Source organism: Serinus canaria, chromosome Z (genome assembly GCF_022539315.1).
Source record: "Serinus canaria isolate serCan28SL12 chromosome Z, serCan2020, whole genome shotgun sequence".
Classification (NCBI taxonomy): domain Eukaryota; kingdom Metazoa; phylum Chordata; class Aves; order Passeriformes; family Fringillidae; genus Serinus; species Serinus canaria.
In genome coordinates this window covers 62,400,526-62,415,657 of record NC_066343.1, presented here as the reverse complement: position 1 = coordinate 62,415,657, position 15,132 = coordinate 62,400,526, and the positions used below count along the sequence as shown (strand labels likewise).

The following is a 15,132-nucleotide window of genomic DNA, read 5'->3' as shown; positions in this document are numbered from 1 at the left end:
AGACACCGCATCTTTCATTTCATAGAAGGGGATATTCTCCCAACAGACCTTCCTGTCAGAGGCACATCCGTGCAAAGAGCAAAACATTAGCAGGCCACTGACCCTCACTGTAATTTTTTTTTTACACTCTGCAAACCTTCTTTATTTTTAAGGAAAAAGATAAAATAGCTCTTTGGTCTTGGCATTAAATTTCAGTTTTCCTACCAAGTTGTCAAGAACATAGTCACATATATATGCTTTTAAGCTCAAAACTGGCTGTGATTTATCAAAGTCAGAATGGTATAAATAATGCATGTCTTGCACTTATATTTTTTTGTAATATAACAACTAACGGCCTTTCAACAAGCTGTTCCATATACAGAAGCTATACAATGGGCTGCCATCTCTTTCCTGTTGGTAAATGAAGAAAGTCTTTAAGAAGTCAAATTCTCTCTAATGGTGTCGTGCTGTCTTTGATACGATATGTGATGGTGCAGAGACAGAGAAACCATGCATCTTTGAGGTGTGTAATTACAAATCCTGCAGCACCATGCTTTGCTGATGAGCCAGGAAAAATTTATGTTTTACCCAATATCTGAAGCCTGATGCACAAATAAAAAATTATCTAGAGCATACAGATAGATTTTTCTAGATCATACAGATAAGATTTTCTGGTAAGGGAATTCTAGACATGATGTTCAGTGCTTATGGTAAGAAACCACATTTGGAAAATTAGTAAAACCTGAATTCAGAAAAAAGAGAAGGTTAAGCCAGTCCCCTAATATCTCATTATGCATCAGTGGCAGATTTTCTTTCAAGATGCAAAAGCTTGTCCTTCAATGTGTTTCTCTTTAAATATTTTAGAATTATGCCAAGTTCTGACTAGTCCACAGTACCATGGAAGAAATGCATCTGCTAGAGCGCCTCTAAAAAGAATTGGAAAAACAGCACTACCAACACACATTCAGCACAGTCAGCAGACCTTACCAGCCACAAACTCACCTTTCTGTGATCGTTTCTCTGAGACCACTTGCAACCCCTTTGACCACCGTACTAGCCTTTGGCGTCAGCACTACTTGAGATATGAAAAAGGAGCCTTTCTTTCTCCTTTCAGTGATTGATGCCTGCAGGAACTGAATCAACTTTTCCGTATCCGTTGTGTTTGCCCAGGGAGCTGGCATCATCTGGCCTGGCCACAGGAAGGCTACCTCGACGGCCACTGGACTGTGGTAGAACACCAGCACTTGGTGCTCCTTTTCCCACAGGTACTGGAGGCTGACTTCATGGGCAAATATAGCAGGACACATTTTGTTTCCGTACGTGTCTTTGAGCATCTGGACAAGCTTTTCGTGATGGCATTTCTGCATCCCGTAGAAATGATTGAAGTCCAAGAAGACCACTTCTTTTGGGTGCTCAGAGAGAAACGCATTGATCTCCTCCAGGCCTTCCTTGACTTTGGCACTGAATAAACCATGAGCGAAGTAGAGTTCATTGTCTGGGTCTCTGGGCTTGGTGGAAATTCTGAGATCAAAGTACCGAATACCTGCCCCCAGCTGGCTGGTGAAGTTCATGGTCTGTGTAGCCAGCCACTTCCTCATCAGCTTTTTAGCCACAGTCCCAAAAACTGACACAAAATTCTGCACCGTCTCTGGCTGTTCAGGCCCCACGGGAGAGGCTTCATCAATGTAGAAGCTAAAAGAGTCATGAGACCCTAAAACACAAGAGAGAAAAATTATAAAAAATATATTAAAAGTCTTTAGTGGGTTTTTCTCAATGAAAATAATTTTCTGACCTGTACCAATGCCCACCAACCACCTCTATCACACTTTCCTTAAACAACAGTTTGACATTTGTCTAGCAACATTTGCCCCAACAACACACTGTAGAAACTGCAAAAAAAGTCTGTTTCACTGCTTATCTAGATGCTCAGTCACTCTCTTCCAGCTCTTACTTATGCCTTTAGGCTCAATGAACCCAGTGGTCTCTGAAGAGCAAAGCAATCCTGGTAGCAAAGCTAGTCACAAAATAAATCCCTTGAGCCAAGGAGGAGAGTTTGGCCCTGCACACTGAATTGTGCACTGTCTAGTCTGTAGAACCAAAGAAAAAAAAACAAAGCAAACCAATATTCTTCCACACACACCTTTATAGCCAGATAAAATAGGAGTTGGAATAATGTCAAGGAACATAAATGTCTTATTTTTTATCTTAAATCAAGTCTCATCTGGTCATACACAAAGTTACTGAATGGTTTTCCTTCTTAAATTTACTTCTAAAATTCTTTACTTTCCTTTGCTAAATAAGTACAAGAGGTAGAGCCAAGAATAGCATTGCATTCCACAGATAAAACTCAGGAGCTCAGACAAAAGCCACAATTAACAATACTCAGCATTCAGACATCAACATGAAAGCAGTTATATGGAGATATGAGCTGACCCTAGGAGATGCTTATCACCTCTGTCAACCATTACCCTGCTGAACACCTGGTGTTTGCACCTGGCAGTTACACAGAAACACTGTCCAGCTGCTGGCAGAGCCACACTCCTGCTGTTCCAGCCATAGATGGTTCCGGTCAGACTCGCAGCAGCAAGCAGGTCTGCTGCTCAGCCTGAGACACACTGCTTGCAAAACTCCTTCAGAGTCAGCAGGACTTGTATTCTAGAAATGGACTGCAGTACTCGGCGCTCAGAGATCCAGATCCTACATCAAAATGAGTTCAGAGCACTGGAACCAATGCTTTGTCTGTCACCAATGCTTTTGCAGGTGCTTTTCAAAATTGCTTTCCAAAGCATGCATGCTGTAGCAAGTAAGTATCACATTAACGAAATTTTGCTAGTCAGTAATTTCTGAGAGTGATGCTTCCTTACCTGAACTGGAATAAACCCTATAAACAGAAGCAGCAGCTATAACATTTTCTTCTTTAACAACAAATGGAGTCATGACAAATCATCCTAGACCCTGGCTTGGATTTGGCTTTGTTTAATCTGAGAAATCTCTTTAAATTTTGTACACACCTGCTTCTCATGGTTGTCTCTTTGAACTGCATTTTGCTTTAAATATTAAATAACTTTTCCATTTTGATGGAGCTTTCTACTGCTAGGTGTTGAAGTGATTATTTTCTACAGTACCTGATTAGATCACGCAGTATCTGGTTACATATTGATATCCTTGGGGACTACATCTGCATACAGAATTCTAATGGTAAAACAAATTATTAGAACCGTGACCTGTGTATCAATAGTATTACAGGAAAAATCAATGAGATGCATTAAATCTTCTGCTCACTGTAACCTGCACTAACCTAGAAATCCAAGTAAATCCAGTCTTGTTTAAAACAAGGCACAGCTTTTTATTTAAGGAAGGGATGGATTTTGCAACCCCCCCCCTTTGTCCATTCAAGCCCATTTTATTTTTACAGAGCTTTATGCCAGATTAAGTACCTGTACAAACCTGATCAACTGATTAGAGCAGTAGGCTCAAAATGGTATTAAGATTAATTAAACCATTTGTCTTTTATCTTCTGATCTACAGATATGGGCAACCCAAAGTTGCAGAAAAGGTAATAGCTAAACCTGACCCCAGCACTGCCAGGGGGCACATATTGGTTTAAAATACTTTTTAAAAACTATTTTAGTCAAGAAAGGCAGCACAATTCTCACAGCAGAAAACTAAGGTGAACAACATGTCAACAGGTAGATTTTGGCTACTGGTGATGAAAACCACAGGGAAGTGTATGTGTATGTGTGTGTGTGTGCGTGTGTGTGTGTGTGTGTGTGTGTGTGTGTGTGTGTGAACACCACAGTTAGAAATAGCTGAACACTGCAAATAGAACAGGTCAGAAAAATATTTTTTCTTCATTAAAGTCTTTGTGCACATATTTGAGCCAAAAAATAGGTATTCCTATGTGGACAGTAATGAGAAAACTGCACAGTGCTCTGAGAATTTTCATGTTTTGTAACCCAAACAAGGAAGCCCTACATCATAATGCAAAAAGGAAATAAGGCTTAACTTGGTTGATGCAAAATGAAGCAGCAGTCAGCTGTTCAAAAGTATGTACACATTCCTCCTGAACAAAAAATACAGCAAATATTTTGTCTTTCCATATGTATAACTACTTGGAACAGATCAATTAAGTATTAATTTTCATCATGCACTCATCTACATTTCCTTTTGCCTTAATCAAGCCTTGTTATCTCAGATAGGTTACTTGTGTAACTCACAGAAATTCAAAATCCTTACACTTAGCAGAGCAAATTGGGGTATGACCTTTTCCACTGCCATGCCCGAAATCACTATATTCCTGGTAATGAGGGAATCCTGTACAAACATGCTTTTGGCAACCATGTTTCCTTCCAAATCTTTCTTTTGTGCTTAGGGACATTCCCCCCTCTACATTTTCACTGGAAAGTGTTCTTGTAGGTTCTCTGTATCACCAAACTTCAGCTTCCATGAAGAGAGGGCGCAAGTTACATTTAGGAACATAAATGTAATGATGCTTGCAATCTTTGGAAGGTGGCAGTGCTTGCACATCATCTGTCTCTGGTATGGCAGGTCTGTACCACAGAGACTTCACAGTCTGAGACCTGGATAAGCAAAGTGGGGAAATTACTCATCTCAAGTCATTAAGGGAGCAAAAGATGATATCCCGCTTGTGTGCAAACATATTTTCTCACCAGTTTAGTTAGTGTCTAAAATTTCCTTAAAATATTGCACACTGCTTCCCCACTATTTCAAGAATAGCATATCCAAGAATTCAAGGATGAAGGTTCATGGATCAGCATGATGAGGGTAGCAAACAAGGGGTTAACATGGTGTGCACATACTATGGACTGCCCATTCAAGAAGAGAAAGTGGATGAAGCCTATAAAGAACTGGAAGAAACTTCATAATTACATGTTTTCATGGGGGAATTTTGAGACATTTGCTGGCAGAGCAGAACAGCAGAGTGCAGGAAATTCAGAGAGCATCAGAGACTTATTTTTTCTGCAGATACTCCTTTAAGTAGTGAAGTTGCACTGCTGGATGTTGTATGAATTAAGGAAGAAATTGATAGGGACATAAAGGCTGATGACAGCCTTAGACTGAGTGACTATGAGGAGAAATAAGAATTTGAAATACTCAGGAAAGCAATGAAGGAAAAAACAGAATAAAGATCCTGGATTTCAGAGCAACTGTCTCGGCTTGTTCAGGAAATTGGTAAGTGGTAGCCTGGAAGAACTCAATTACCTTAAATGCCAAGAGACTCAGCAGAAAGGGCTGAACTTGAAAAGCAACTTCTCTGACGCATATGAATAGAGTGTGAAGAAACAAGGAGGTAAGGCAGGAGGCAAGTTTGGCTGAAGGAGTATCTACTGAGTGGCATCAAACTTAAAAAGCCGCTACAGAAGGTTTTAGCAAGGACAGGTTGCCAGGGAGGCACAGAGGACAAAGGCACAGAGGGAGTTAGGAAGGGTACAGCTGGGAAGGGAGACCTGCAAGGGATAGGAAACGCACAGACAGCTTCTGCTGACATATCAACAACAAAAGAAAGCACAGAGAAAGCTGGTCCACTACAGAACAGCGCAGGAGACCTGAAGGATGTCATCCACAGGGACCGGGACAAGTTTGAGAAGTAACCCATGAGGATATAATGAGGTTTAACAAGGCCAAGTGCTGGTGCTGCACCTGGGTAGGAACAACCCCTGGTATCAGCACAGGCTGGGCATGGACAGCCCCAGAGCAGCCCTGCCCAGAAGGACTTGGGGTGCTGTGGGTGAGAGGCTGCACATGCCCTGCCATGGCACTCACAGCCCAGAGAGCCAAACGTGTCCTGGGCTGCATCCAGAGCCCCGTGGGCAGCAGGGCAGGGAGGGGATTCTGCCCCTCTGCTCTGCTCTGCTCTGCTGAGACCCACCTGGAGCACTGCATCCAGAGCTGAGCTCCCAGCATAAAAAGGCATGGACCTGCTGGTTTGAGTCCAGAGCAGCACCTTTGATCATGAAGATGATGAAAGGGCTTCTCCTCCAAGGACAGGCTGAGAAAACTGGGGTTGTTAAGCCTGGAGAACAGAAAGCTGCTGAATAGCAGCTTTCCAGTACCTAAAAGGGGTCTTATTTAGAAGAGGCAGAGCAACTTTTCACATGGACAGCCATAGGACAAGGAAGAAAAGTTTTAAATTAAAGAGGAGAAATTTAGATTAGATGTCAAAAAGAGGGCAGTGTTACTCAGAGGGCAGTGAGGCACTGCATCAGGTTGCCCAAGGAAGTTGTGGGTGCCCCACCCCTGAAAGTGTTCAAGGCCAAATGCTGGATAGCATTTGTAATCTGGACTAGTGAAACATGTACCTGACCTCAGCAAAGGGGTTGGAACAAATGATCTTTAAGATTCTTTCCAACTCAAACCATTCCATTATTCCATAAGAAATTATCAAGAGACACTTAAAGTGTCTACACCAGCCATGACTAAAAGAACAGAAGTGGCCTGTTTCAACCACTGAGACACTAAATTTTTCGTAAACTAGAATAAATAAATAATAAATTGTGAATAAAGAATAAATAAATAATAAAGAATAAATTGTGCAGTATCTTAGATTGCTAGAAATCACCAGCTAGTATTTTTACTAGGGAGAACTGTCTACTCTTTTCTTTACTGGATTCCTGTAATAGGGCAGTTGGGAATATTTAACCCACTACCACTCACTATGGACATATTTATGGCTTCCCTGGAGGGCTAACCCCCCCCATTTAAAAAGTGATTTGGCTTGGTGCTGAAAGTCCCTAAGGATGAATACATTTTAGTTCAGAATTGTTTCTTCAGTCTCTTGGAGATTTACACAGAGGCATGGCAAATCTGCTATTTTTGGTGGTTAAGTTTAAATAATCATTCACAAAGCTGACAAGTATAGGTGAACTTTGCCATGCTTTTCCTTGCTTCCCTGTCATCTCTGGCCATCCCTTGGCAAATACAGCCTTGTAAACAGCACCTAGAATTGAACAGCACTGACCAATATGCTTCTGACAGCAGCTACCACACCCTGATGATCCACAAGTACCAGAAAAAAAACACAAATAAAAGCAACAGTTCATAGATTTTAGCATGTTTTGCTCTTCCTCTTCTGTGGATCTCTTGTCTCAGTGCTAGGAGTCATCCAATAGCTTTTGCAAATGGAATGTTTTACTAGTGCTTTGAGTGTCATTAAAAGGTTTACCTGTTGCTTTCTGTATTTAGGAGATGTCACCCCTTTGTGACTGTTGCTGAAATGTCACATGCAGTGCCACATAATTTCTTTAAAGACACCCTTATCAATGAAGGCTCTATAGTGACTGACAGCAGGAAACATGTTTTTGGATGGTGTAGAGAATAGCTAGGACAAAGCCCATGACCTCTGGAACACAGGAGTTCAACACAAACGTTCTCTCATTTGGTCTGTTCTCCCTCTCTTTTTTGACCTTAAAAATCAATCAGTCAAGGGAGAAGCCCTAGGAATTGTCAGCTAGTTGCACTGCCACTTCAAGCAATAGCAAAGCCAGGTCATGAACACTAGATTAATGCACCTCAATACTGTGTTTTGCCTTCTTTTTGAGATGGCTGAGCACTGTTCTCTTCATCAAAGCCACAGCACATCTCAGGAAGTCAAAAAGTGCTGCCAAGAGCAATGTAATTCAGACTTAACAGTCTAGTTCCCTTTAGCATGCAAAATGCTTGGGCGATATCAGCTTTGTTTGATGAAAGCACTAAACAGGCAAACAAAACCAAAACTGGGAGAAACAGAGAGATTATAGATTGCCCAGTGTCCGTACAGGTAACTGCCTCACTTTCCAGTTGTTCTTCCAGTGTTCATCACCAGCTGTGTGTCCCTGAAGGTCACAGGGCTTAGTCACATATTGTCACTCAGGAGTCCACAATTAAAGGCATGGGAAGAGCAGTACACAGTACCTCTGATAAAGCAAAAATCCAGAAATCCAGACAGTGAACAAGTCCTGAAAATAGGAATACTAGCATGACATTAAAAATTGGCATACATGTACATGTATACAGCAGATAGATAGATAGATAGATAGATAGATAGATAGATAGATAGATAGATAGATAGATAAATACGCTCCTGTCCTCCAAGAAATTGCACTCTTCTTGTATCTCATTCTGCCTTGAAGACATTGGTTACAATGTGTAAACAGCAAGGAAGGGAATGGTTTGCTTCCTTCTTGCCCCATAACTTCCCAGAAGTGACAGCTCCCCCCGCCTCCCCCTACATATTGTCTCCACCACCCACCACCAGGTGAGTTATGGACCAGTCACGGGAATTGCACAGAAATGTAACTTGGACCCTGGTGCTATGCATGGGAATACATCTTTGGCAGTCTGGACTGTGCTGCTTTATTGAGACTGCCCTGCAGACAAAAGGGACAAGCTGAGAAACCAGGCAGGAGCACAGTAACCACCATGCAAACATTTTAATGTGGTTTGCTTGCAAGGGTGAGCTGAACTACTTTGTGTTGTATTTTGCAACTTCTGTCTGGGTTTCTAATGCCACTTCTGTCATGCATGAAACTCAGCATTTCCCAGCCAAAACATCTCAGCTGGAGCCCCTCAGTCCATATCAAATGCTCAAGCACAACTTCAACAGACTCACTAGCTACTGGACTGACCTAGGACACAGCCTAGAACTGCACATACAAAACATTCAATACTCAGCACCAAGCATCTGCTTCTTGTTCAGTGTAGTACAGAACAGAGAGTTTATTTTCAGGGATTGACAGAACAGCTCAGTTTGGAAGAAAACTCTGGAGACCATCTGGTCCAATCCTTCCTTTTCCTGAGTGAAAATAAAAAAAAAAAAAAATGCAGACTTGACAGCAGATCATTGAAGACTTCTCCAAAACACCTTGATGAAGCAGCTCATTAGCCAGGAAGAAAGAAGAACTGGTAGGCCATAAGTCCAGAAATGGCATTCCAAATCTAATGACCAACTTTCAGATCTGGAATGACTCTGTTTTGCCCTCCCTATAAAAAAAAAAAAAAAAGTTCATGCAACAAGAGAGGATTTTAACCAATTATTTGCTCTTGTTCCTCTTACATGTCCTTATCACCTGTGAAATACTCTTGAGAATCATTTTGGTTTGTACTTTTGAATTTAGCTATAATTGCTTCTATGGGGAGGTTGCTGCTGTTGGTATTGCCAGTACTCCATGACCATGATGAACTGCTCCTCACTCAGGCTAAAGCTGCTACCATTTGAAACTGTTAAGAAACAGCTTATGAAATATGGCAGTGCCTGCATTGGGAAGTGTTTCTGGTCACTGGATTGAGCCAAGATCAGCCTTGCCTAAGCACTGCTTCTTTCCTATAAAGAACTCACTTCTAAAAAATTAAACAGGTTGGGAGGTGGGGAGCGATCTGGTTGGTATTAAGGTCCTGGGTAGCTAGTAATTATCACAGTATGACAGACAAGCTTGGCTACAAATCTGATTAGATTACTCATTATTCAATTCATACTAATATGTTTGGTGTATAGAAAAGTACCCACATGCAATTTCTCAAAGTTCCCTCCTGCCAACACAAAGACCAGCTCCCGTTCCTTTTAGAACACTGTATCAGTCAATTCCATTTTTCAAATCCTCAGTACTGTGTTGAAAAGTAGAGAAATAAAAAAACCAAGATGTAATTATATTTCTAGCTCTCCAAACTGTGTGAGCACATTCACAATCACAGCCATCACAAACTCAGCTTTGCTAAAGAAACTGTTCTTTAACAGAAGTTTAGCACATGCTGCCCTCCTGAGAGTTTTCCCTCTTACTTACTAACTTCTTTACTGTCCTGTAATTGTTTGTGTAGGATGAGATGAAGTAACTTTTACTGAGACATTGCCAAGTGCAGATAGCCTCCCACTTCTTCCCAGGCAAACCGCCTCCTGACAGATTTCCTTGGAGGCTCCATGCAGCCAACACTCAGAAGGCAGCATGGTGCAGCAGCACATGGATGGCAGGGGCTTTCTAAGAGTCCCAGACTATGTATTCTAAAAGCCCAACTTTAAGTGAATAACTGGTTAATCAAATGCAGGCTCTAAACAAGGCAGATATTACACAGGCAAATGTAAGATTAAAACAGCTGGAAACCAGAAAAAGGGCAGTGAGGCTAAGACCAGCACAGGGCGGAGAAGGCTCCTTCTCCTGTTTGCCCAGCGCAGCAAAGCCCTTGCCCAGTGCTGCAGGAGCAGCGGGGCAGGTGTGGGGCAGCAGGGCAGCTCAGGGCAGCAGAACCATGCCCAGAGCCATTCCCCACTGCTCATCCAGAGCAAGTCAGGCCACCAGAATTCCTGCAGGCACTCAAAGGCAAACAGAAGTGTGGGGAACATTTTTGCATTATAGATGTAAAAGTGGAAAGGATCACGCTGAGGACTGAGAGATTCAGCTGGTGTGTCTTCACTGTTTTTTTTCAAATGTGGTGCAAACTTCTCATCTGTACACAGAAGAAGGGGTGAAGGAGGAAGGCAGTGATACTACTTGTGCATGTACCATATTCAAAAACAACCTCCTTGAACTTTTGGGCACTGCACTGAAAATTTTAACGGGTGCAAAAGGTTTAAAACTTTAAAACCTGCCCACAACAAGCCACTAAAAAAGTTATTTTTATTTGTTCAGTCAAGAAAAACTGCAAACATGATTTCACAGTGTTTAGTGAGCAGACCAAAGCACAAATTCTGTTATAGAAGAAGGCTCCCTTCACCTATCAGGATAAAACGCAGAAGAATTCATGGAAGAACTTCAACCTAAACTTACATAACTTAGTAAATCAGCTCCACATTTTTGGCAGAGCAAGAGTGAAAAAAAAATACTAACAGTTTGTAAAAATAATCTTTACATCAGTACTGACCAAGCACCTAAAACATATGGTTTAAGATCATCAGAATTTATACCTTCAGCAGCAGACTAGACACACCATCACAGCTTGCATGGGGCAGGTCAAGTGCTGTGGTTTGCAGAGTGGCATGGTCTTCTTGTCTGTGTGTCTGCATATATGGAGATTGTATAGAATATTCTAGATCACATAAATTAGCATCACATATAACCTTGTATTTTATGCCCAAATATAATTTGAAGACAAATTAACTACCTAATCACTGGGAAATAAAATTCATTGGGCCAGAGCTGTAGCTACTGTCTATTACCCAAATGCCACAAATGAAAATTCTTTCAAGTCTCTGCTTTTCTGTGAACTGTGCAAACAAATTTAGTATTACACCTTTGTTTTCACTCTGCAAGCTCACTGCTGTGTGCTCAGATGCATGAGATCTCTATCAGATCTCACATTTTAGTTAAAAACTAGTCTCAGAAGTACTGTAATAGCTATTTTTCATCTTGATTTAGGGACTAGCAGACAAGAATGTGAAGGAAGGAAAGAAAAAGGGAGGAAAAAAATAGCAAGAGGTATATCTGATTCTAAGCATAAAATTAATGTGCCAGGAATAGTTTGGGGCATATTTTGTTCCAGCACCAGCTCAGTCTGTCTAAGCATGTCATCAGCATCCTAGTCATATCTCCTGGGGCAATAGCAAGCACTAGAATTGTGAGCCAATAGCTTTGGGACTAGTGAGAGGCTGTGATGATCCCAGGCAGCTTCGCTGAGCCTGTGAAATGGCATCTGCCAACAGTGAACACCTTCCAGCCTTAATTCTGGTTCATGATCCAGATGCTGTTATTGAGAGAAAAACCTTGAAGGACAGCATGCACCTGAGAAAGCTCCTAAAGGAGAGAATACTCATAATTCTTCCTCTCCATGCACACAAAGAGCACAGGCAATTCAATGCTCACACTTAAAAATAGCATCAAATCAGACAACTTCTGCTTCTTGAGTTTTTATTTGATTTACTTTCATGAAAAACATTCTTTAGTACTTTGAAACATGAGAAATTTCCCTTAAAATAATTGCCTCTGATTACACTGAAATATCTCTTGCCACCTATTGTATCTTTTTGGCAACACAGAAGGTTTTGGATACTTGATTTTGCCTTTCCCTCACCTCTTTGATTTTTTTTTGCTCTGAAATACACAGTGCAGCCTTTTCCTAACTCACAACTGCACTGACACATCTACTAGCCTCAGTATAGTTCTTATTTCGTTAAGCTCTTCTTTCTATTTAAAAATCAGTAACAGTAATTTTAAACACCCAACAAAATGAAAAAGGTGCAATATTTTCTACTCAATGTGAGCATCCCTTCCAAACAGTTCTAGTGATCTTGTAGCTGACAGAAACTACTTGCACAGCATATGTAGTTTCTGCATATCTTTACGCATAGTTTTAAGCCAAGAAAAGGACAACCAGAGGTGTGTCTGGATAAAATGAAACCGCATTGCAAAGCCAGTAGGAAGAATGATCACTCCAATCAGGTTTCCTGTTAATTTTAAGATCCCTACAGGACAAGCACCGTGATCTTGGAGATGGATCACCACAAGAAATTCAAAAGGCAAGGTTTTTCAATTTTATAAATATCAAACTTGCTGCAAGAACCTCTGCAATGCAGAGAAGGACTCTCCTATAATGTACACATTACAGTTAATGTGTACACTGGCTGTCAGTTTACCAGAATTCTAGAATGGGATGGCCTAAAGACAATATGGATAAAGTTTTCTATTACCACACAAGAAATCCAGGCTAGCTTTCTTTTCTTTTTCTCACTCACTGAGTTTGAAACACTGAGGTAAATCTAAGCAGTTCACTTGATGCTTAGGGAGAAAAGCTGCAAAATATTATAGCCTGTGATAGGAGAAATATTATAGCCTTTTCTGAGTCAGTTTGCAAAGGCTTTCACAAAGAAACACTCTTAAAATATAATTTTAAAAACCTGTGCATAAATACTTAGCTGACTGACCACACCATGCCTGAGAGATAACAAAAGAATGTAAAAAGCTGCAAAGTAAGAAGAGGTAAGATGGAAGCTTGTCAGGTGTTTTATATTTTGACCACTGCCCTTGTTAGACACCCTTCTTTATCATTTGGTTGCCTCAAACGTTCACATTAGACATTGCTCTACTTTTGTGCACTGCTTGGGAGATTTGACAAAGAGCAATAAACAAACTCCCTAAGCCAATCTGTTGAATGCAAGACTTGTCCTCTGAGACCAGGTGCTCTAAAAGAAGTCTCTCATCCAAGGTCCCCTCAACTATAAGCAAAGACATTGTAATGTTCAACTTCACGTACCCTAAAGGAAAATACTGAAGCAATTTCCCTAACACCCTGAGATACAGATGGAAAACGTCTGTATCCTTTCTGCCAAAGCATTTTTTTCCTGCCAAACTCTAGAGAAACATCCTTAAGTGCTTGAAGCCCAAACTTTAGGAATTCACCAGCTACACATGCTCAAATGGAGCACCCCTCCAGCCCAGGGGTTCCCATGCAGTCAGGAACTGTAACTCAAGAGACTGGGCAAAGAATTGGGCAAGTGGAGCAGTATCACCACAAGGAAGCACACGGGCTCATTCAGCTGGCCATAAATATAACCTCTCTGCCAAGTTACCACACCATGGTGTCACTGGCCTGCTCAAGCTCAGAGGTCTGCAAATAACAGCACAGCTTCAGCTTTGTTACGTACACCTCTGCTTGTCTGCCTCAGAAAGTAACTACAGAGAAAAAACCTTTCTAGGAGGCCTCACTGTCTCCTCCACATAATCAGTATTTGTCTTTTACACCCAACTGCATAACAAGGAAAACAGTCTCATCCAAAAATTTTTGTATGCGAGCATTGCAGTCGTGGCTTTCCTAATTCATCAGCTGCAAGGCCACCTGAGCCATCAGGCAATGCCACCTTCTGAGCTCGCTGGCACCCTGAGCCCATGGCAGGTCCTCCTCAGACAGTCCCGTCTTGCTGCTCAGATTCCCTCAGAAGTTCTCCAGTCACGTTTACTCACTGTAGACTATCCATTCTAGGAGCACGTGCAGGAGATAAAAATGTGACTTGCATCACACTGAATGAAGAAAAGCAACTACAACACCTGTAAAACACAGGATCAATGCCAGAAAACAGCCTCCCCCTGTGAGGTGGCACCAAAACTGGAGGACAATGAGCCAAGAGGCTTTATAAATGGAAGCAGCAGAGACACATACCCATCTGGAAAAGAAGGACCCAGAGAACACCTTTCAATGAAAATATTTATTTGGTCATTGCCAAATGGAAATATAAGCTAAGGTGAGCTGTTTTTTTAGCCATGAAAATATATCAAAAAGAACAGAAATCACAGGAAAACACTAGAGGTATCCATCTCAATCAACAGACAGGAAACAGGACACACCTGCATGCTATATTAGCCTGCAGATGAAATAAAAAACAAACAATCAAAACAAACCACCACACTATGATACACAAAAGAATTACAAGTGCCACTCTTGGAAGAGTCTTAGCTAACATTGCAAAATGTATCTACCTGCCTCATCACCTGGTCTAAATCCTTCCAGCCCAGTAACATAAAACCACTTTTAATTTCATTTTGCAATCAGAAGGAAGAGAAGTAACAGAATAGAGAGAACTTGAACTGTCAATACCTGTCTTCTACACATCTCTTCTAACATCACTAAAGAGGCAATTTAAAGGTCTGCATGATCAATGAACCTAGACTCCTGTCAGACACCTTGTAACGCCTAGCAATCCAATTTCAATCAGTTCTCCTTGCATTACTTGCTGCTAACATTATCCCTGCTTGATTCAACACAGCAATCAAATAAGCCACTACACAATACAGAGGGCTACAAGAAATGAATGAAACCAGTTATAAAACAGTATTGATGTTATTTCATTTCCTAAGTTTCCAGCCTACAGTCCCCACCAGATCCCCAGTTGGCATTTATCAGTATAGCTCTAATGACCCATTAGGCCAATTTAGACTGCTGCAGATCTGGCTGTTAGTGTTAGACTTTAGCATCAAGAAGTCAATGAAAAAGCACAGGTGGTGCTATTGATTAACTGAAAAAACAGACAGATGATCTGTCCTTTTTCCAGACTCAGGATACAACAAATTTACACTGCATATGCTTGTGCCTTCAAAGGCAATTATTAGTTTAGCTGTTTCATACTAACTCTAAGTAAAATACCATCATTTCATAGTATTTTCCTAACATGTAATTGCATACTGTTGTCATGCTCTAACTAATTTCAGCTGTTTTCAAGGATTCAAAAGCTAACTTTAA

The 15,132-nt window shown here is 41.1% G+C and overlaps 1 protein-coding gene across 1 annotated transcript in view; it reads right to left on the bottom strand.

Annotated features, from left to right (window-relative positions):
• The window catches only part of PLCXD3 (phosphatidylinositol specific phospholipase C X domain containing 3), an 81,467-nt gene that overhangs the window by 33,025 nt on the left and 33,310 nt on the right, over nt 1-15,132 (bottom strand). Inside the window, exon 2 of the mRNA XM_050986572.1 lies at nt 982-1,690. Within this exon, the coding sequence (XP_050842529.1) occupies nt 982-1,690 (709 nt within the window). The remainder of the gene's footprint in view (nt 1-981; nt 1,691-15,132) is intronic.